The sequence below is a fragment of the Pezoporus wallicus genome, unplaced genomic scaffold (assembly GCF_028554395.1).
Source record: "Pezoporus wallicus isolate ANWC-B61680 ecotype Strahan unplaced genomic scaffold, APGP_CSIRO_Pwel_v1 contig_6923, whole genome shotgun sequence".
Classification (NCBI taxonomy): Eukaryota; Metazoa; Chordata; class Aves; order Psittaciformes; family Psittacidae; genus Pezoporus; species Pezoporus wallicus.
In genome coordinates, this window is record NW_026637289.1 from 2,327,409 (window position 1) to 2,349,001 (window position 21,593).

General features: G+C 39.3%; 1 protein-coding gene across 3 annotated transcripts in view; it reads right to left on the minus strand.

The window, feature by feature from the left end:
- Window positions 1-21,593, minus strand: part of PDSS2 (decaprenyl diphosphate synthase subunit 2) — a 119,318-nt gene that overhangs the window by 30,901 nt on the left and 66,824 nt on the right. For all 3 annotated transcript variants that reach the window (XM_057404707.1, XM_057404706.1, XM_057404705.1), the window contains one exon: window positions 13,786-13,984. In XM_057404707.1, coding sequence (XP_057260690.1) covers window positions 13,786-13,984 — 199 coding nt within the window. The remainder of the gene's footprint in view (window positions 1-13,785; window positions 13,985-21,593) is intronic.

Below are 21,593 nucleotides of genomic sequence, written 5' to 3' on the forward strand. Positions count from 1 at the left end.
GGTTCTGTAACTATAAAACCCTCCTCCATCGATAAATGATGCAGAAAAGCATGGCTGTCAGGTATTACATCCAGTCATACTGGTGCAGACAACCATTAAGCTGGGTATATGTTCACAAATGAATTGTAGATTAAATTGAATGAAAAAAAATAAAAGATCTGATCAGCTCCAAGTTGACAGAAATTATACCTGCAATTGCTATTAACTATTTTGCATAGACTGTATCTGAATAAACATTAATCAGAAGTAATACCATTTATCACTCAACACAGAGAATCAACAAAACAAAGCTGCAGATGTTTGTTAAACTAGCAAATTGACAACCCACTCTACCAGGAGTAGCAGCAATCAGACTGTAGACTCCAAGAGAAATGCTGCTGAATTTTAAACCGCTAATATTAACAACCAGTTCCAGTTCATACAAAGATTCAGTCATCCTGATGGCCAGCAAGATGTCTAATATCTCAGCATTTTGTTTAAAAATACTATTAACTAGTCTACATTACTGCCATAATTTTATGCACTATCTGTATTATCGCACTGAAGCCACTCTAGATGTAAAGGCATTTTTACTAAAAATTTTACCCTGAGAAGGTTCATTGTAAAGAAAAGCTTCACAGCAGTGCAAAAAGAGAAGATATGTAATCTATTATTCTATTTACAAGACACATATATTTTAACCTCTCCTACTAGTACAATGTGTATAAACACCTGCTGGGTAGGAATGAAGGGGAGGAAGCCAAACTCTTCTCGGTGTTGCTCACTGAGAGGATGAGGCAATGGGCTCAAATTAAAACATGAAATTCCATCTGGACACTTGAAAACACTTTACTGTAAGGATATCAAACAATGGAACAGGTTGTCCAAAGGAGCTGTGAAGTCTCCATCTGTGGACACATTTAAAAGCCATCTGGATGTGGTCCTGGACAACCTGCTCTAGCTGACCCTGCTTGAGCAGGAGGTTTGGACTGGATGACTTCAAGAAGTCCCTTCCAACCTCAGATGTGGTGGAAGAGTACCACAGCTGATCTTGCCTACTCACATCTGTAGCAGCAGCAACAACTATTTTTCTTGTCTTTGAAATAATAAAACCAAGGCTACAAAGCTTGTGCCAAATACTCTCTTAGGGAAGGGTTACGTTTACTAATTGTACTAGGAATAGATTGTCCTTTTACAAGCAGTTATGTTCTTGGGAATACTAAGAAAGACCATCCAGAAAAATCTTAAGATTCTTATCACTATTGCTAACAGCTTTGAATTGCAACTGAATCATTACAAAAACATATTTCCACTTTTGAAAAGTGTATTCTCAGTTAAAGTTGTACTCCAAGTGGACAGCTGACTGCATACTAACCCCAGTGACCTCCAGTCCTTCTGCAAAACTGTGCATTAACTGCCTTGTCATGAAAGTCCACCTCCTGAACCAAATTTGTTGTTAATTTGTACTAAGTCCTCATTCAAAAAAAAAAAAGTCTGAAACACTATTGTTAAGACAGTGTTTAATCAGAACAGATTTGATTACTTTTTAATCCTACTATGCACTCTCAAAATCTTACTATGTTTAAGAAACAGACTTTAAATAAAGCCAAGAAAACAGAACTTGTGATCTTCCACTGCTTCACCTATAAAAAGAATGAAGTTGGCATGGTAAATATTGCTCATGGAGGACATCACCTTCCTCAACTTTGTGAAAATTCATTTTCTTTTTATAATTTGTATATGAACTAAAGCTTTTTAGCAATGAATTCTCACGTGATGGTTATTCATTGCTGTGAAAAAAAGAGCTGTAATGAACACCTCTGCTTTAAGAAACCCAGACAGTGCCAATACCTATTCTAAGTGGTGAATGAAGCAGCAGAACTGCTGGCTCTTGAGAGTCCTTTCTCACACTGTGTATTCTCATGCAGAATAAAATATCACATGCCCACAATTTGTCATTACTTCAATTTCTTAGAATAAATGTTACTTTCTTTTGAATATCTATTTCCTACATATTCTGGCAGTGATCAGCATCTTGGATACAGTTTGTTAACAGTTAAGGAAATATCAAATATAGCCACTTCTTAATGTTTGCCTCAAATCTTTGAAAAGCAATTTCTTCTTTGTAAAGTGAGGAGGTTTGCCTTTTAAAAAAATATAGTAAGAACCTTTCTTCCATAATTTGGCCTTAACATTTAATTAAATTGATTTATACACACACACACACACGATAAGCATATATTTATCTCAAAGCTTGCAAGCACTTCCAACTCCTAAGCCATTTCTCTTCACCACTATACAACTGTCAGGTCAGTGTCGTACACTAAGGGAGGAAAAGAGATGGACAGACACTTCCACCCCAACTACCCAGAACACATTTGCCAGATATAATGATTATCTTGATATCCTGAATGACCTCTGGCTTGCCTCTCAAGAAAATCAGCTTTTTCTTCAGTTTCTTCAAATTAGTTTTCACTTTCTTCTTCACTGATGCTTGTCATCTCCGAAAAGCCCTCTTGCTTTCATGTATAGATAACATTAGTATTTTGCAGACCATTCTGTTAATTAGAATGAGACAAACAGTAGTTCTGTCAGTAAAAGAACTATTTAACCAACTGTTAGAAGCAGCTGTGTGGTTTACCTCTGAGGAGGTCAGTATTTACCTGGAATAATAACAGGTATTCAGTTTGGGAAATCAAGAAATGAACACTGACTTTGGTCTGCTGTGCAGACCAGAAAAGCAGAAAGATGTGTCCAATTGCTACTATGAGGAAGGCAAATTCAAATGCAAGTTGACGAAATAGTGGGGTAATTCAGAGGTAAGAAATTGTAGAGCGATGCTAGTGAATCTCCTGATTACTGCACTGTGCTCTTCGCATTGCCCCACCATTTTTTGGACTTTATGCAAACCAGTATGAAAATCTTTAGTAGTTTATTGAAAATTCATCACAACCAAGTGGATAACTTTCTCCTGAGACTGTTTACTTGCTCAGTCCATGTAGCATTAAGACAGAATCTCAAACACTCACAATTCTGTTCTCAATAGCTCCATGCCTTGATGCTTTTAAAATATTTTTGAAGCATATTTTTGTGAAAGAGCTTCAATGGTAGATTTGATAACTCCATGCTACCTACGATTATATATTTTGGTATCAGTCCGAATCGCAGTCCTTCCACGTTCTGCAGCAATCATTCTGCTACAAGGCACTGGTTGTAAGTCATACATGGCCTTAAGGGAAGTTGCAGAAATCGCTGCTTTTGAGATCCCTCCAACCCGCTTTTCTTTTTCCCCCCTAACTATTTTTTCATGCAGAAGTGGGAGGACAGAAAACAGACTGAAACCTAAACATAAATTTTTCCAGCAGTACCATGGGCAAGAATCACAGAAAAATAAACTCTTTCAATACAGACCTATTGTTGTGGTTTAAGCTCAGTCGTAAATCAGCCACAGTCCTTGCTCACTCCCTCCACTTTCCTCCCTCTGATCACAGAGGGATGGGGAGGAGAATCGAAAGAATGTAACTCCCACCGGCTGAGATAAGAGCAGTCCAGTAACTAAGGCATAACACAAACCACTGCTGCTGCCACCAATAATGATAAAGGAAATAACAAGGGGAGAGAATACAATACAACCCGCCAACTGATACCCAGCTCGACCAAGCAGCGAACTAGCCCTTCTGGGTAACTCTAAGTTTACATCCTGGGCATGACGTGCTGTGGTACAGAATACCTCTTTGGCTAGTTTGGGTCAGGTGTCCTGTCTCTACTTCCTCCCAGCTTCCCCTCCTCCCTGGCAGAGCATGAGACTCATGAAGTCCTTAGCCAGACTAAACATCTGAGCAGTAATTAAAAACACTGGTGTTATTAGCACTGTTCCCAGGCCGAAAGTCAAAACCACAGTACTGCACCAGCTACTAAGAAGGAGAAAAAATGACTGATACTACTGAACCCAGGACACCTATACTAACCGCAGAGGAGTCTGGCTTTGGGGAAGCTTAACATAAGCATTAGCTTTAAAAAATTGTACAGGTGCAAAAGTCCATTAAGGTAAAAGAACTATTTAAGGAATGCAAAGAATAGGAATCAAAACAACATTAAGTGGTTGTAATCTCAAACCAACATTCACTGCAGTGCAACAGAACTCTTACAGATCAAACAGAAGACTGTTGCTAACCTACCGCAATTGCAGATTAAGGCCAATTTTTAGAATTTCAATTAAATTAATAAGTTAATAAACTGTGTCACTTAATCCTCTAATTTAACTTCTTAAGAAGATTACTTTTCAAACACATAACGACAGACATTAGGATAATAAAATTTTTACAAGTATTTAATTATATTATCGGTTAAGAGATAGCAGAAGTATAATAGACAAAAATGTGTAAAAGATGCAGAAAACCAAATGCTTCATGTGCTCAGGTGTTATTTTGGAACAATAAATTAACTTAAATAAAAAGTGGGGCAATGGGAAGAGCACAGCGCAGTAATCAGGAGACTGACTAGCATCATTCTACAATTTTATGATCACCATCACAAGAACCATTACCTCTAATGACAACAGAAATACTAGACAAGAGTTTTAAGGTCATGTGGGAAAAATTTGATTACTAAGTATTGATTCCAATAGATTTTCACTTTTATCTCTAACATACAGGATTCCCTCCAATGTGTACATACCTCCATCGACTATTATAAAGAGTGCCTTTTTATTACCAAATGAACTTCACATGACTGTCAACAAAACTTCAGTACAGAAATCTTATTAAAAAATCCAGTGTTCGAGAACACGGGGCAGGAAAAACAATACATCCATTAAATGGACATAAGGTTTGTTTGAATTACGATCTCCTTTTATGTTTTACTTTTAGATAAACTGAAACCAAATTTATCTCTCAGAAAGAGATACAAATTTGTAAATTTTGTTGCACCCTAAAAATAATTATTAAAACAAGTAACAGTTTTAAGAATTGATTCATAATTATGTATGAATCACAATTCATTTCTCAGAACTGTTCTTACATTCTCCAATAAAATATATGCTAAGTTGTAAGCAAATGTTGAGAATCAACATTTGACATGTATCATGTCAAAGGCTACTAGGTGGTAAAGGGGCTCAAGATAGTTGGTCAGCATTCAAGAACCATTTCTTCAAAGCTCAGGATCAGAGTGTGCCAATGAGTAGGAAGTCAAGTAGGGGAGTCAGGTGACCAGCATGGTTAAACAAGGAACTGCTGGGCAAACTCGTACAGAAAAAGAGAATCTATGGATTATGGAAGGAGGGGCTGGCCACTTGGGAGGAATATAGGACAGCTGTTAGAGGATGTAGGGAAGCAATTAGGACAGCTAAGGCCTCTTTGGAACTTAATCTGGCAAGTCAGGTCAAGGACAATAGAAAGGGCTTCTTCAAATACATAGCAAATAAAACTAACACAAGAAGCAGTATAGGCCCACTGCTGAACGAGGTGGGTGCCCTGGAGACAGAGGATATAAAGAAGGCAGAGGTGTTGAATGCCTTCTTTGCCTCTGTCTTTACTCCTGCAGACTCTCCCGGGGGGACCCAGATTCCTATAACCCCAGAAGGAGTCAGGATAAAGGAGGAGTTTGCTTTGGTAGATGAGGATTGGGTTAGGGATCAGTTAAGTAATCTGGACATCTATAAATCGATGGGTCCAGATGGAATACACCCACGCGTGCTGAGGGAGCTGGTGGAGGTCATTGCTGAGCCACTCTCCATCATCTCTGGTAAGTCGTGGGAAACAGGTGAGGTGCCTGAGGATTGGAGGATGGCAAATGTCACGCTGGTCTATAAGAAGGGAAAGAAGGAGGACCCGGGCAATTATAGACCAGTCAGCCTTACCTCCATCCCTGGAAAGGTGATGGAACAATTTATTCTTGACACCATCTCTAGGCATATCAAGGATTAGGGGGTCATTAAGAGCAGCCAACATGGCTTTACCAAGGGGAAGTCATGTTTGACCAAACTTATAGCCTTCTATGAGCAAGTAACTAGGTGGACGGGTGATGGTAGAGCGGTAGATGTGGTTTTTCTTGATTTCAGTAAGGCATTTGATACTGTCTCCCACAGCATCCTCATAGATAAGCTAAGGAAGTGTGGGCTTGATGATCAGGTAGTGAGGTGGATCAAGAACTGGTTGGAAGGAAGAAGGCAGAGAGTTGTGGTCAATGGGACAGAATCTAGCTGGAGGTCTGTGACTAGTGGAGTCCCTCAGGGGTCGGTGCTGGGACCAGTGCTGTTTAATATTTTCATCAACGACCTGGATGAGGGAACTGAGTGTACCCTCAGCAAGTTTGCTGATGATACTAAAGTAGGAGGAGTGGCTGACACACCAGAGGGCTGTGCTGCCATTCAAGGAGACCCGGACAGGCTGGAGAGTTGGGTGGGGAGGAACTTGATGAAATTCAACAAGGTCAAGTGTAGAGTCTTGCATCTGGGGAAGAACAACCCCATGTACCAGTACAGGTTGGGGGCTGACCTGCTGGACAGTAGTGAAGGGGAAAGGGACCTGGGGGTCCTGGTGGATAGGAGGATGACCATGAGCCAACACTGTGCCCTTGTGGCCAAGAAGGCCAATGGCATCCTAGGGTGCATTAGAAAAGGTGTGGTTAGTAGGTCAAGAGAGGTTCTCCTCCCCTCTACTCTGCCTTGGTGAGGCCGCATCTGGAATATTGTGTCCAGTTCTGGGCCCCTCAGTTCAAGAAGGACAGGGAATTGCTTGAAAGAGTCCAGCGCAGGGCAACGAAGATGATTAAGGGAATGGAACATCTCTCTTATGAGGAGAGGCTGAGGGAGTGATGTCCAGTGATAGGACAAGGGGCAATTGGTGTAAACTGGAGCATAGGAGGTTCCATGTGAACATCAGGAAAAATTTCTTTACTGTGAGAGTGACAGAGCACTGGAACAGGTTGCCCAGAGGGGTTGTGGAGTCTCCTACGTTGGAGATATTCAAGGCCCACCTGGACAAGTTCCTGTGTGATGTACTCTAGGTTACCCTGCTCTTGCAGGAGGGTTGGACTAGATGATCTTTTGAGGTCCCTTCCAACCCTTAGGATTCTGTGATTCTGTGTATGTACCTCAATATTTTAAGACACAGAACTGCTTATTTAGGATTGCCCAAGGAAGAGCTTTATTTTGTAATAATGCCATCATGATGGCTACATCGCCTTACGACATTGCTGTTGTTGCCCCATTCCTGGCGATGTTCAAGGCCAGGCTGGATGGGGCCTTGAGCAACCTGGTCTAGTGGAAGGTGTCCCTGCCTGTGGCAGGGGGTTGGAACTAGATGATCTTCAAGGTCCCTTCCAACCCAAATCATGCCATGATTCTATGTTACATTAAAGGTTCAAAACCATTACATTCTTCCTCAGTTTTCTTCTTCCCCTTTACCCAGACAAGAGTGTTCCTTATATGTACTTTTCCATAAATAAATTCTGAGCTCTTTAAACTTACCTACATTTTTCAGCAGTGTCTGTTTTTGAGGCACACCCATGCAGTACTCTAAAATACTAGATCAGAATAAAAATATACAGCAATATAGATACTGTCCCACTCCCTATCTAGTCCAGTAAATCACAGAATCATAGAATCGTTAGGGTTGGAAAGGACCTTAAGATCATCTAGTTCCAACCGCCCTGCCATGGGCAGGGACACCTTACGTTAAATCATATCACCCAAGGCCTCGTCCAACCTAGTCTTGAACACTGCCAAGGATGGAGCATTCACAACCTCCCTGGGCAACCCATTCCAGTGCCTCACCACCCTAACAGGAAAGAATTTCCTTCTTATATCCAACCTAAACTTCCCCTGTTTAAGTTTTAACCCGTTACCCCTTGTCCTGTCACTACAGTCTCTAATGAAGAGTCCCTCTCCAGCATCCCTATTGGCCCCCTTCAGATACTGGAAGGCTGCTATGAGGTCTCCACGCACCCTTCTCTTCTCCAGGCTGAACAGCCCCAACTTCCTCAGCCTGTCCTCATACGGGAGGTGCTCCAGTCCCCTGATCATCCTCGTCAGTACAGCAAGAGAGACACGGTAACATACTTCAGAAAAGCTATCTGCTTTCTAGAAAAAATTGTGGAGGTTGTTTTTCCCTTCCCTCCCCCGCCTCCAAAAGAACTGAACTTCACTATCCAACATCATAATGTGGGTCTCAATCTAATCTGACTCTACTTCCTATCAAATTCATGCCTCAGTGTCACCTAGTTGCTCTGTGAACTGATCATTTTAAAGGTATTTATCTCTAACAGCAGCTTGTATCAGGTAAGAAAAAGGATACATGAGCAGAGGTGAAAAGTTAAAATAAGTTAAAAAAATATATACACTTTGATTTGAAAATGCTTTTATCAGCAGCTTCTGTTTTTCTCAATTAACACTGCAACTGGGAGCAAACACATTACTCCTGATTCTCACCTTTTCTCCACTGTTCTTTATTCCTGCCTTCTCTCATCAATCTGCTACTGAATCTCAGAAGGAAAATTCAGATTAAGGGTCTTTGTTTATTTTATGTAAAATGCAACATAAATATACTTAGTAGGACTTATGGTTAAAATTTTCCACCAGAGAAAACAATGAAGAATAGCTCTTTCAAAATAACTTTCATTGCTCTCAAAATATCTCACACTTAGAAGCACTTTCTACTCACCTCAAACAAAATGTAAAGCACTGTTCTAGGGGACAGTAATTTGGACCTATTACAAGTCAATGGCTGTCTTTACACTGGCAAGGAGGCATTTCTTTTAAGAAGGGTATTTCTTACAGGATTCTTGATGGGATGGCATTCTTCATGTCCTTTACAGTAAGTTTTCAGTTTTGAAGAAAAGACCACAAAATTGCCATATCCTGGGAATAACTTCTTTAGCCAACCCGTGATTTCTCACTGTTTTAATACTGAAAATATATTTCTCCTAGCATCACTCAAGGCAAGAGAAAGCCTGATACAAGTACTACCTTTTTTAAATTACATTTAAAAATTAAAATTGGAGATTCTAACTTTGTCAATTCTCAAAAATGTCAATTTACATCAAAAAAAGCAATGGGCATAATTCCAAAAAGAGGATGCTCTCCATATTCTTTACTGGTCAGCAAGGAGCCAAGTCACTCAAGTTCAAAACAGCTTTTCAATAGGACTAAGGTCAACCAGAAGTAGAAACCATAGTTGAAGATCAAGCAAATCTTTTATGAAGCACAAGGTACATTCAGATTGTTGCAAAAGGAAGACATAAGAAGATTTACATGACTAACTTGTTTACCAAATAGGCCTTGTGTTCACATACACATAAACAACACATTTATGCCTTTAAGTACACATAAACTTATATAGTGGATGCAATTCCTTATGTTAAGTACTACATCTGTGGTACACTTTATTTATAAACAAATAATGCTTAATAAAACAATGCTCTATAATACAGTCTTCTGGCAAAGCTCTGCACTGATAGACAAGATTCTTAAATTCAATTCCAAGCTTTCAGGCTGTAGATTTTGAAGCACTTCTGTGAATAATTTAATCATTCCAACAATAGCTCAATGAATTATAGTGAGAAAACAGTCACGCTTAAGATTTCAGTAAGAAGTATGGAGAGCTACCACTGCCTGTATTTCAGGGGTAGGCTTGCTTTTTTTTCTTTTATCTTTTGTTTTGCAGGTGGGTTGGGGTTATTTTTTTGTTTGGCTCTGCTGTTTTCTGATAATGTTTTGGTTGGTTTGTGGGCTATTAATTTATTTATTTTTTAATACAAAAGGATGCCTTCCTACCAGTTTATGGAGTTGCAAGCAATACATTTACATACTATTTTATTGTTTTCTTTAGTCATCAGCACATTACAGTAGGCATTGCACTAAAATGCGTAATTCCATCCTTCTGAAGTTTCATGTATCACTGTCTTCCGAGTACAGGAGGATCAAAACTGGTCATAATTGTATCTTTATGCACCCTCTCCATAGTTGCATAAGACAACTGATGATTCTAATACTCTAGGAAGCAAAAGGCTTCTTCCAACTTATCTGTGATATACACCGAGAAAGCACTTTACTTGATAATATCAGTCAATATTCACACATCACTTGTGTTATAATGTCTGTATCATTTATCTGACAGATGACAGAATTAATGATTATTACATTTGCTGTGTTTGCATCTGAATGGCACCAGACCAGAGTCAAAGGACTTTCAAACAACAAAAGTTGCTGTTAGCAGTTTCATACCAATAGCCTTGGCTAGACAAAGCTAGATAACAAATGTTAAAGACATAGTACCTTCTGATGGCAACAAAGAACCAAGAGTTAAACATATCATCTTACACTTTTTAATGATTTATTCACATATTTACTTAAAACTGCATATAGCCACAAGATAGTTGGGAGGTACCCTATTTTATTAGGCAAACTGCTTTTCCATCTCTCCCACATCTACATGTTTGTGATGACTATTACAAATACCTTATTACAATCCTAGTATCAAAACACTGCACCCTCAAAATGAGAAAACCTTTCAAAATAATACCATCATCCCACATAAACACACCTCAATCCAATAAACCAGCACATTACCAGGCATTACTACTATTTAAGCAGCAAAAACCAAATATGCCTTTCCTTGTCAAAGGCCCACTGTTCCTAAAGCCACTGCTGACACACCATCTACTAAAAGATCCCAACCAATTCATCTTGGGACTCAATTTTGTTTTAAAATCCATGGATTAGCAATGTACAGTCTACTACAGGACGCAGTTCTGAAATAAGATTTTTACCCATATTATCTTTGAACATAATTTATCACCACAATCAGCAGGCCAAGAAAAGCCACCATCCAAAATACAAAGTAGACCAAGGATAGTTTGTATAAGGTGATCAAAACCTTAACATGAATGTATAAAAGGATTGTAAGTACATGTGATCTTATCAATCTAATGCTTTGTAGCTGTAAAAGGCTTCTGAAGAAATTACTGTTCATTTTAAAGTTTTTATCTGAATAAATGTAGAACTCTGCCATAATTACAGAAATGCAGCATGCACACACATCTGCCCTTCAGTTCTTTATTTTAAACCACAGTCAATACCAACTTCGTAATCATAATTAATGCCTCATAATTTCACAAAGTAGAAAATGAAAATTTCTTCTGAATTCTTTCTGAATTCTTTTGCATGTTCAGAAAACAAAATTTTAGATGACTTTATATTAGTACAACAGCAGAACTTAGCTTATAGGAGGCTCCCTGACAATTCAAGAAATCTAGTCCTTGAGGTTCAGATATTAAAATAAAATAAGTATTAAAATAAAAACCCAAAACAAAACAAAAAAAACACCCCAACCCTTCTTTTGCGTAACTTCAGTTACAAGAAGTATGAGCACAAGTTTAAAAGAAACCCCCAAAAACACAAGCCCTCAGCCTCAAATCTTGTTAACATCATTACAGATAGATTCTACAACAGTAGCAAGTGGAAAATTACTACGAATTAACAACAACAACTCCTATATTTAATGTTATTTAAAAATCAAAGTGTTACCTAAGGCAATTACCTTGCAGCCTTTTAATATCTACAGGGAAAAGCCTAAGGGAAAATAATTGACTTTGCTAATTTTACCCTTGGCAATTATAAAATAGCTCTGCATTTCATTACGACTACAGAATTTCACATCTAATTGTCAGCCCCGAGAGAAGCACAGAGATAAATGCATCATACACAAGCTCAGACTAGAGTTTAACAACACAATAAAATTATCTCAGTTCAATTAATGCTAAAACTCTGTTTATTTTAAATTCTAGTCTATACAACAGCTATGCATGCCTATAGAGGTTACAGCCTACCATGGTCAGTACCATGCATGTAACGATACAACATTGCTCATTTCATTAGCCAATTTGCTGAGCTACCAAGTAAATGCCAGCAAAGAAGCAGTACTGTGATTTTTACTTTTTACATCAAAGAAAACAAAACATTATGAAGGAAAAAAGTCACAGTTATTTCACACTGCTGAAAAACAGATGCCAGATTTGAAAATTCATCATTTACAAAAGAATAAATACAGTATGTTTAAATCATTGCACCTGTCAAGAGATTTCTATAGCTTGTACTTCAATTTTTTCTAACTTTGCTAGTAGGGTTAGATGTATGAAAAAGAATAATTTACTAAGTCAATCAGTTTCCATAATGGCATCCCACTTATCGTATGTAGAAGCTATGAAAGTATTTAGATGTCAGAAAAATGAAAAAAAGTGCTAAAATGTTTTGGCAGAATTTCCCAACATGCGGTATAATGATTGCTTTTAAAAAAAAGAAGAAAAAAAAAAAGTGTATCTTTGCACTTGTGCTTCATTTCACTGTAGGCTTGTTTCCTGGCAAGTCTTCAGGAATTATATTCCTGCTGCAATACTTAATAATGTACTAAATGCAAAGTAATAGGTGTGACATTTTATAAGTTTCCTCTTATCTTGAAACAAAAAATTGATGTAGGGTTAAATCCTTTGCCCCATCTTAAGAATCTTATTAAGTATTAAACAAAATTTAAATGAACAGGTACAAATCAGCAATAATTAGTAAAATCAATTGCATCCCATTTTGGTTATGGTATGACTAAATTTTTGCACTATTTAAAACTTTTCTTAATACTTACTACCAGTTACCACCATAAAGGCTTAACTCGCTATTCCAGCAGACTGACATCTAATTTTCTGTCTCTTCTCCGGAATCTCAGCTCTATGTTACAAAATGACACCACTTTTGAAAGAAACTGTCACACTCATGATCAAAGCAGTACAGAAATACTCAACCACCATCACGATGAGCTTTAGCGTGAGAATCTAAAAACATAGACTCCTTAAGCTCATGATTAAAATTATGTTGACTATTGACAACTGCATGCATGGCAAACATTTATTTACATTAGGATGTACAGCAATCTTCAGACGTATGAAGAGCATCCCTGCAAAAATGAACAGTCTGCTGTTTCCACTGGATGGCACATCAGTTCTTCAGCCATATACATAATTAGGTGTTAACTCTAGACTGGCACATGGATGCCCAGGAATCTACCTCCACCATAGGAGGTTTAAAGATCAAGCCAAACAAACATGTAAAGAATAATTTGTTGTAGCTGATCCTATCTGGGGAAAAGAAGAACCTGGTACAAAATGATCTCTTAAGGTCTCCATCAGGCTCATTTTCTAAGACCATACATATATACAATTTGTTTGTCATGAAAAACTTGTAAAGTTTCAAAGAGTTTGGCTAAGCAGCTGGATTGCAGCTGCCCTTTAGAAGACAGCACGTCCACATTAATAGGGCAATCCAATACGCAGGGACATCCAAATGCCTAACAACATAATTTCATAAAGAGTAAAAAGTCACCCGAGTGTTGTGTAGACAAAGCAGTGAAGCCTTTTCCCCCAAGAATTCCCTAAGACTGACAAACCATCCACAAAGCATAAGGTAAAACAAAATAAAAAACCAAACACTTCTTCAGCTAGCAGTCTGCCAGAGGTGGTGCAGTCATAAGCATGCCACCACATACACATTAAATTCACCAAACAAACCACTTATCCATTACCACAGTGCTCCAGAATGTATACCGAGGACATCACCACAGTAATCCTACAGGGCAGCGGTAAACATGTTCACAGCAACAGCAGCCTGTCAACCCACCTAAAGCTATAACATAAGTATGCTTATCTTTAAAGGATGTTCCATATATGCAGACGTATGCAAACTGCTGATTTTTTAAAGGGCCTCTCTTTCAGAAGAGTCACTAATTCTTACTTGCTCTGGCAGTAAATATTTTTTCTTTTTACCTTGGTATTCTGCAACTGTGCAAGGCTTGTGCAAGCATTTGCTAGAAGAAAATCTCCACTCAAAACAGCCATTTTATTTCCAAACTGCATATCTTTCAGCGGGCCATCGCAGGACTTGAGCTCACCAATATTCACTATGCCACGATGCACCAGAAAGGCAGTGTGGATCAGTTCTGTGATCTCAGCCAGACTTCTTTGACTGAAAGCAAAGAAAAAGTACACTTATTTTTGATACTATCAATAAAATATATATTCTTAGGGGAAACCAAAAACCCACAAAAAAACAAACAAAAACCAACCACACGTGCTAAACAGATGTTTTATGAATTATCACATAGTTCTTCTATGCACTTCCAGAAGCCACAACCAGAAGGTGTTAAGCACAGAGAACTATCACTGTGTATTTCGAGGTAAGCTGCAGGTACCACAGGTTCCATCTGGAGCTGTCATTTGTTTGAATTCTTTCGCAAAACAAAGCTAAGTAATCAATACAGTCTTTATGGTGCTTTCTTTTTTTTTGTTTTGTCTTCTAGAAGCTTGAGGGACACTGACATGAAGAAACTGCCAAGCAGAAAGAACTGATGGGAAGGAACAAAGAACATATCAGCAAAGGAGTCACCAGCAGGCTGATCTGAACGCAGTAAGAATGCTGCAGTCAATGACTGCTCAAATTAGAGTTAAATTAATAATGGGATATCTTGCAGTTCAATAATACTTGGGGGGGGGGAGTTACAGGGGCGAAAGGGGAAACAGCTGAACCTTTTAAAACCATACTAATGATATTTCACTGGCTGTTTTAGTCAGAAGAGGCAGAGAAGCAGAGGTGATTGTCCAGCAAAGGGCGCAGAACAAATTTTATTTGTATAGGTTTGCAAATCACTTCTTATTCCAACACACTGTGCCACATCCTGAATTTAGAGGTTCAAATCCCTGTGAGACGCTGGCCACAAAGGTTATCTCATAGGGGCTTGCCCTCTGCTTATTTTCATTTTCAGAAAAGGCATGACAAGAGTCATTAGCACAACCCTCTCCTCCCCTCTTTGCACAATTCAACCCTGCAGACCCCGACAGTTAGTGACTGTCACTCCAAGGAGCCCAGAGATGTCACCTCAGCTCAGAACTACAACAGGGCAATGAACAAACATAGTAACTGAGCAGGGACAAGTGGAGGGGGGAACTGAGCAACTGGAGCATTCTCTTAATGCTGCAAACCTTGACACACACAGACTTTCCCCCTAGGAAATCTTCAGCACATTCACATGTTTTCTGACTCAAGCAGTTCCCTTTATGTCATGGAGACTTCACATACAAGCAGAGAGGAAATTCAATGCATGCTCTCAACTAGACAGATGATTAAAAGGCCCTAAAGTTCAAATCAAATTGCACCCTAGTACAAAGGTGTATTATGCTCCCTGTGCTTATTCAAGAAGTGACCAGGAGCTGAGTAACCAAACTGCTCCATACCTTCACATACACGTACACCTGTTCACACACGCTCAGCTTGGATTTTGCCTCAGTACCAGCGTAGTACTGAGTAAATTAACACTGTTTCCTCAGGACAGTGCAGATGTGTTGCAACCACATTGAATGATATTAAAGTAACCTTCTGCCCCAAATATTTCTGACCTGCAAAGAACCCCAGCAGCAACTGTTTCAGGCCAGTGATCTGCGCCAATTAGCAAGAGAAGAGCTAGTAGAGCCTGGGCAGGCATGCAAAAGGTAGATGAACTGGGACATGAGGTTAAACAGAGGTTCCCAACATATTTTATCACACACACACAAAAAACTTATGCTGTTTTTAAAACTGCCTTTATAATTCACAATTTTTGCTCCATATAGAGAAAAACAACCTGAAAACAATACAGCCAGCCATTCTCCATGTAGACAGTAGAACTGAAGATGGACGCTGTTTTTCAAAGAGGCTAGGAAGAAACTCCCAAGACCTACAGCTGCAGTATTGTAATCACATTTGGCTCAGCTCTAACAAAGGGTTAATAAAATTTCAAGCTCGGAGAAAAAGACTAACAAGACATCCCGATGCTCCTGCTGTCATTGCCAGGGCAGCCCTTGCAGGAAATGTCCATATCAATTCAGGTTATCAGATGGACAGCTGATCAACATTAAACAGACTTGGCTCTGGGCAGATTGAGCCGAGCTACCTGTTGTGAATAGCAATGAGAGCCCTCTGCTCTCTGCTGCCGAGCTCTGCCATTTCCGACTGCCGCAGATCCCAGGACATATGGGGATCCCTAGTGACGAGCACATAAAGCTGCAGCTAACTCAAGCGAAGGCTCATTTCCCCCAGCTGAAAGCAGGCATTAATATCCTGAGGAGATCAGGCCCGCCTCCACGACCCCCAACTACTGAAGCAAAACAATGACTGTCCTATTTCTTCATTTAATAGGCTTTTAATGAAGGAAATCAAAATCCCCTCTTTGACTTCAGCATCACTCTTCATGAAAAGGTTACACAAATACATCAGTGTCATGCTTTCCAAATGTTCAGGATCTGGATGTTTTAATTTCTTTTTCCACAATCCATTTGTTCTCCAAACGGTATTCATATTATCTGTGCTAACAAGAACCATATTAGGGAGATAATCTGCCTCTAATTCTGATCTTATACACTGCTGCTCCACCCTCTCTCTTTAGCAAACTAAAAATATAAGAACCAAAGCTACTGCAGAAATCCTAGGCAATAGATTTTTTAATATTTCTTTTTGTGAGAACCTCCATAATACCCAGGCATAATAAGAAGTCCACAGCACTGCTACAGATACAGGAAGGTTCTTGACATGACTTTGTAAAGGCCAGCATCCCACAAAGAAAACCTGCTGTTATCAAGATGCTATTGAATGGTTAAAGCAATACCGTATACAGCTTTCTTAACCTGAAGTACAAGTCACTGATTAAGTAATTCTGTATTTGAAAGCAGCTAATCTCAAAATAAAAAAAAAAAAAATGTTTATGCAGTGCTGAACTTAGAACAACAAGATATGACAGTGTACAAAAGCAGAAACAACAGGGCAATGGGATTATAGACTCCTACTGATTCCATCCTGTTCCTGCTCCACAGCCCATGTTCAGACAACAAAGAAGTGGTTACCACAAGAATTAGCTACATAGCAAGGCAGTACTGAGAAAACAGTCAATATCTTTAAAACACCTGAAGTTCCTGAATGGAAGCAGGCTAAGAACTGGGAACGCTTTTTCACCAAATGCTAATATATTTCCACAGCCTTCGCCTCTGAACCAAGCACTCCCTGCAAGCCATCACCAAATACCCCAGAGACTCTACTTACAGACAACATGTTTCAAGAGATGATACCATTTTGTGCTCCACATGTGCCCTAATGTCCTCTTCTTTCTCCCCTTCCAAAAGTCAACCCATGTGCAGGAATGGTTATTCCAAAAAGGATGGTACAGAGACTCAGGCAGTACGTGGGGGACCTTACTAAGAAGTTCTGATGGAGAAAAACAGTTACAAGTTCTACTGTTAGGTGCTTACTTAACCAGAGTTAATTGTGAAATACAGCCCACCCTTCCCTCCTCAACTAAGATATCAGAAAGGCTGAGGTTGGAAGGGACCACTGGGGGCAATCTAGTCCAACCCTGCCACTCAAGCAGGGCCACCAAGACACCGTCACCCAGGACCACATCCAGGCAGCTTTTCAGTATCTCCAAGGATGGAGACTCCACAAACTCTGTTTCTGTAAGCAGGACATACTGGCTCGTCACTCTTTCAAGTCAATTACTATCTACCAATACTTTTCCCCCCACCTCTCCCAGTTTTTTGTAAGATCCTCAGACTTGTTCTTGGTTCTCTCTCTTTTTTCACCCTACTCTGCTATGGTTTAAGCCCAGTTGGTAACTGAGAACCACCCAGCCACTCGCTCTCTCTCTCCCTTCTTCCCCTTCCCTGCTCCTGGAGGGATGGGGAGGAGACTTGAAAGAATGTAACTCCCACGGGTTGAGATAAGAACAGTCTAGTAGCTAAGGTATAACATAAAAATGCTACTGCTGCCACCAATACTAATAATGATAAGGGAAATAACAAGGGGAGAGAATACAGAACTAAAAGGGGAAAAGAAAAAGAAAACAATAAACACAAATGGTGCCCAATATAACTGCTCACCACCCACCGACCGATACCCAGCCCAACCCAAGCAGCGATCTCCTTCTGGGTGACTCCCCCCAGTTTATATACTGGCCATGACGTGCTGTGGTATGGAATACCCCTTTGGCTAGTCTGGGTCAGGCATCCCATCTCTGCTTCCTTCCAGTTTCTTGTTCCCCTCCTCACTTGCAGAGCATGAAACTGAAAAGTCCTTTATCAGAGTGAGCTCTACTTAGCAACACTAAAAGCATCGGTGTTATCAGCAGTGTTCCCAGAAAACACAGCACCGCACCAGCTACTAAGAAGAAGAAAAATAACACAGCTGAACCCAGGACATGTATTTAATGAAAATCTGACTTCACAGACCCTTCCTGCTTGTAGTGCGCAAAAGAGAACAGCATCTAAGTGGCCTCTTCTTCTGCTCTTGACTCTGTGTTCCCGCACTTCTAGTACCAGGATACCTAACCTAGATCTCTGTAAAATGCTTGATACAAAGTATCTCTTAGATTGTAAGCACCTCCAGCTGTAACTGTCATTCTAGAAAGTACAAAGGACCTACTAACCTTATTAGTAATCAAAAAACTACTCGGCAAGGTCCATTGGCGCTATATTGACTCTCTGACTGTGAAACACCAGCTTGCAGGAAAATACTAGAAAAATGCAAAATTAGGTTATATAGACAATTAGATCCTAAACCAAGCGCAGTTTCTTTCTTCCCCTTGCCCCTCTCCCCCAATGAAGGCACACAGATCACTGAGATTTAAATATGTTTTGGTGAACTTTGCTGAGCAGACTTCAAGAAAATCTTTTATATCTGTCCTTATTAACTACCACAGTAGCTGCAACATCCTGCTGCTGCGATGCCAAAGTAAGAAATACAACTGCTGTAGAAACCCTACACTCACATAGGCACTACATCTATAGAGAAAAATAAAGAAGTAATGAAGAAATGCTGTAAATATGCTTCTATGTAAAAAAAAAAAATAATCATTTTTTCATTTCACAATTTTATTTTGGATTAAAATTTCCTATTCATATGCCTTGGAGTCTGCCTCACCACACAGCACCATTAATGGTCTTATTATGGGGATGAACATCTCGTGCAGAATCCAACATGAATTTTAAAGCCTACACAAGACTGTATGGCAAAATATCGACACAAAATTCTAAGAAAACAAAATAGGTTTTGATGGTAAATTTCCTATGCAACTTTTAAAAATTAATTTTGCAGACTTCCTTCCTGGCATCCTGCATACTCTTTATTGTTTGTGCTACCTTTAAAGATTTGGAGCTATGAAACATTAGCCAGTGTGATCTCTTTAAGAGCTCTTGTGCATGACTTCAGTCCCCAATTTCAAGTCCTACTCTAAAAAGAAATAATAGCATTTTGCAAAACATATGGTAAAACAGAAACATTACATAGCAAGATTGTATTGCTGTGAACAAAAGAGTACTTCAGCTTAAATACTCCTCTGCATTATTTGCAATGGAAACTCAAGCTCTCAGCAGCAAGAAAACTTGAGTCAGTTTAACTGCCATCATCAACTAACAGTGAGAACTACACTGCCTCTCTCAAAAGATGATAGGTTATGCAAAGAATCATTAAATAATTTAAAACATTAATAGTAGGCATATTATTTCACAGAAATGGATCAAAGACTTAAATTAGCCACTAAAATCCATATTCTAAAATTCTCAGCAATGGAAGCAACTGCAGCATACAAAGACAACGGAACTGATAAATCAAAAAATTTTTAAGAACTCTCATCACTGAACTTTTGAATTAAAGCGACTAACAGTATACACCCAGCATCTGATTGTTTTGTCTGTGACTGTCAATATACAAAAGATAAATTTGGATGAAAACCTTTATACTTGGGATTAAAAATAAAAATACATACCAACATCCACTCTGTTTCAGTGACAACTATAATAACATATGTATCTGCAAATCTGAGAAATAAAATAGTTCTTGAGGAAAATTACATATGAAAAGGCACTGACTAAAGAATTAAAGTAATAATCTTAAGCACTGACAATGTATTTGGGCAGGTAAGTGATTTTACCTTTTTTTTTTTGTGACCAATGAACAGAAAGAAAAGCAGGGTGGGGAGGGAATGTGCTTAAACCAGTGAACATGTATGGCTGCTGCTGTGGTTTCACAAACAGGAAAAACATTCAGGATAAAGCAGCAGGCTTAAGCACAATACCAAATATTCATTGCATGATTTGTATCCAGCAGAAAATATCTACCCACTGTTATCCTTTAATGAGGTCAGAGACTAAGACTCCTGTGGTTCCTCCTATCTTGGTCACTAAGCTACCATAGGGTCATCTTCCACTTGAGGGATAAAGGAAGTTGAAAGACAACAGTTCTGTGAACTTTACTGAGTATGCTGTTTAATTGCATTCCTGTCAATCAGTTTATTTTTAAGCCAGCTTCATACCTTACCTCTTTCAACTTCTTCCCCCCTTCCTAGCATCACAGCTTTTGAAATTAAACTTCTACCTATACTCCTTCATGTATTTTTCCTTCTTTATTCTTGAAAAGATATTATATTTTTGTTTGTATCACCCCTACCACTGAATATTGCTTACTTTCTTCTCCCCCTAATGTGCCTTAGTAAGCTCTTCCCTCAGCCCATTATAGGACTTGAAAATGTTTTGATTTTTAGTGGGCAGATGTTCACTTGGATTCAGCAAGCCAGTTTCCCTAAGCACTGTGGGTAGGTTGGCAGGAGAGGGAAAGTGGCACTTGAAGTCCAGCTCCTCTCCCTTTTCTTAACACAGGAATTATGAAGAAGGGTTTTGATAGTCTTGACTTGAATCATAATTAATTTAGGTCTACCACAGAACAACCGATTTTCCCTTTGCTCTCCAGACAGCAACTGAAAGTCACCTATTTGCATCAGTTTCCAACTAGTGCCACTGATGTGCAAATAGGCACCACTGTGTCACTACAGCATGGCTAGGAGCCCTCAAAGCCTTGGAGCCAGCTGCCTGCAGTGAACTGCAAGCAATTCATACCTGCACTGTCATCTACCAGCAAAATGAAGTCTTAATTGGCAAACTTGAGTCTGAAGACTATCTGGCTTACTCCTGTATTTGGCATTAGTAGCCAGCAAAGTAATAATGATCACAGCCTACAGCACAGCGTATTTTGCTTTTGCTGGATAGCACCATCACAGTGATTCCCCTTTCAAATCACACAGACTAAAAGGAAATTTCTAGTCTGGAAGCAAAAGCATCAGCTCTGGGAAGCAGGTGAGGGAATCTAGACAAAGGCCTGGTAAGAATCGCTGCCTCAAGTTCAGTTTAAAAGAAAAAGTGTTAATCAGAAAAGCCAGCAGAAAAATAGCACCAGAATCAGTAAGTCAGACTCACATCTTCCAGGACTCGGAGGCAGACATGGAGCATGGGACCAATAAAGAAGAGAACATCAAGAGGAAGCCTGCACAGTAAGAAGTATCTAACCATTGTAAGATCCAGAAAAGCAGTGACAATCCGGATGTGTGAACAGATGAGGAGCAGGAGAGCTGGGCTGACGAGGTAAGAATCCAAATACACTTGCTATAAAGGCAAATCCTGTTGTGTTACAACTTCAATAGCGAGAAGAATGCAAAGGACGTTCTACAGGGGACACGTATTAAAAGAATGTTTTCCATTGCTCAGATGTGAGACATGGAGGGAAG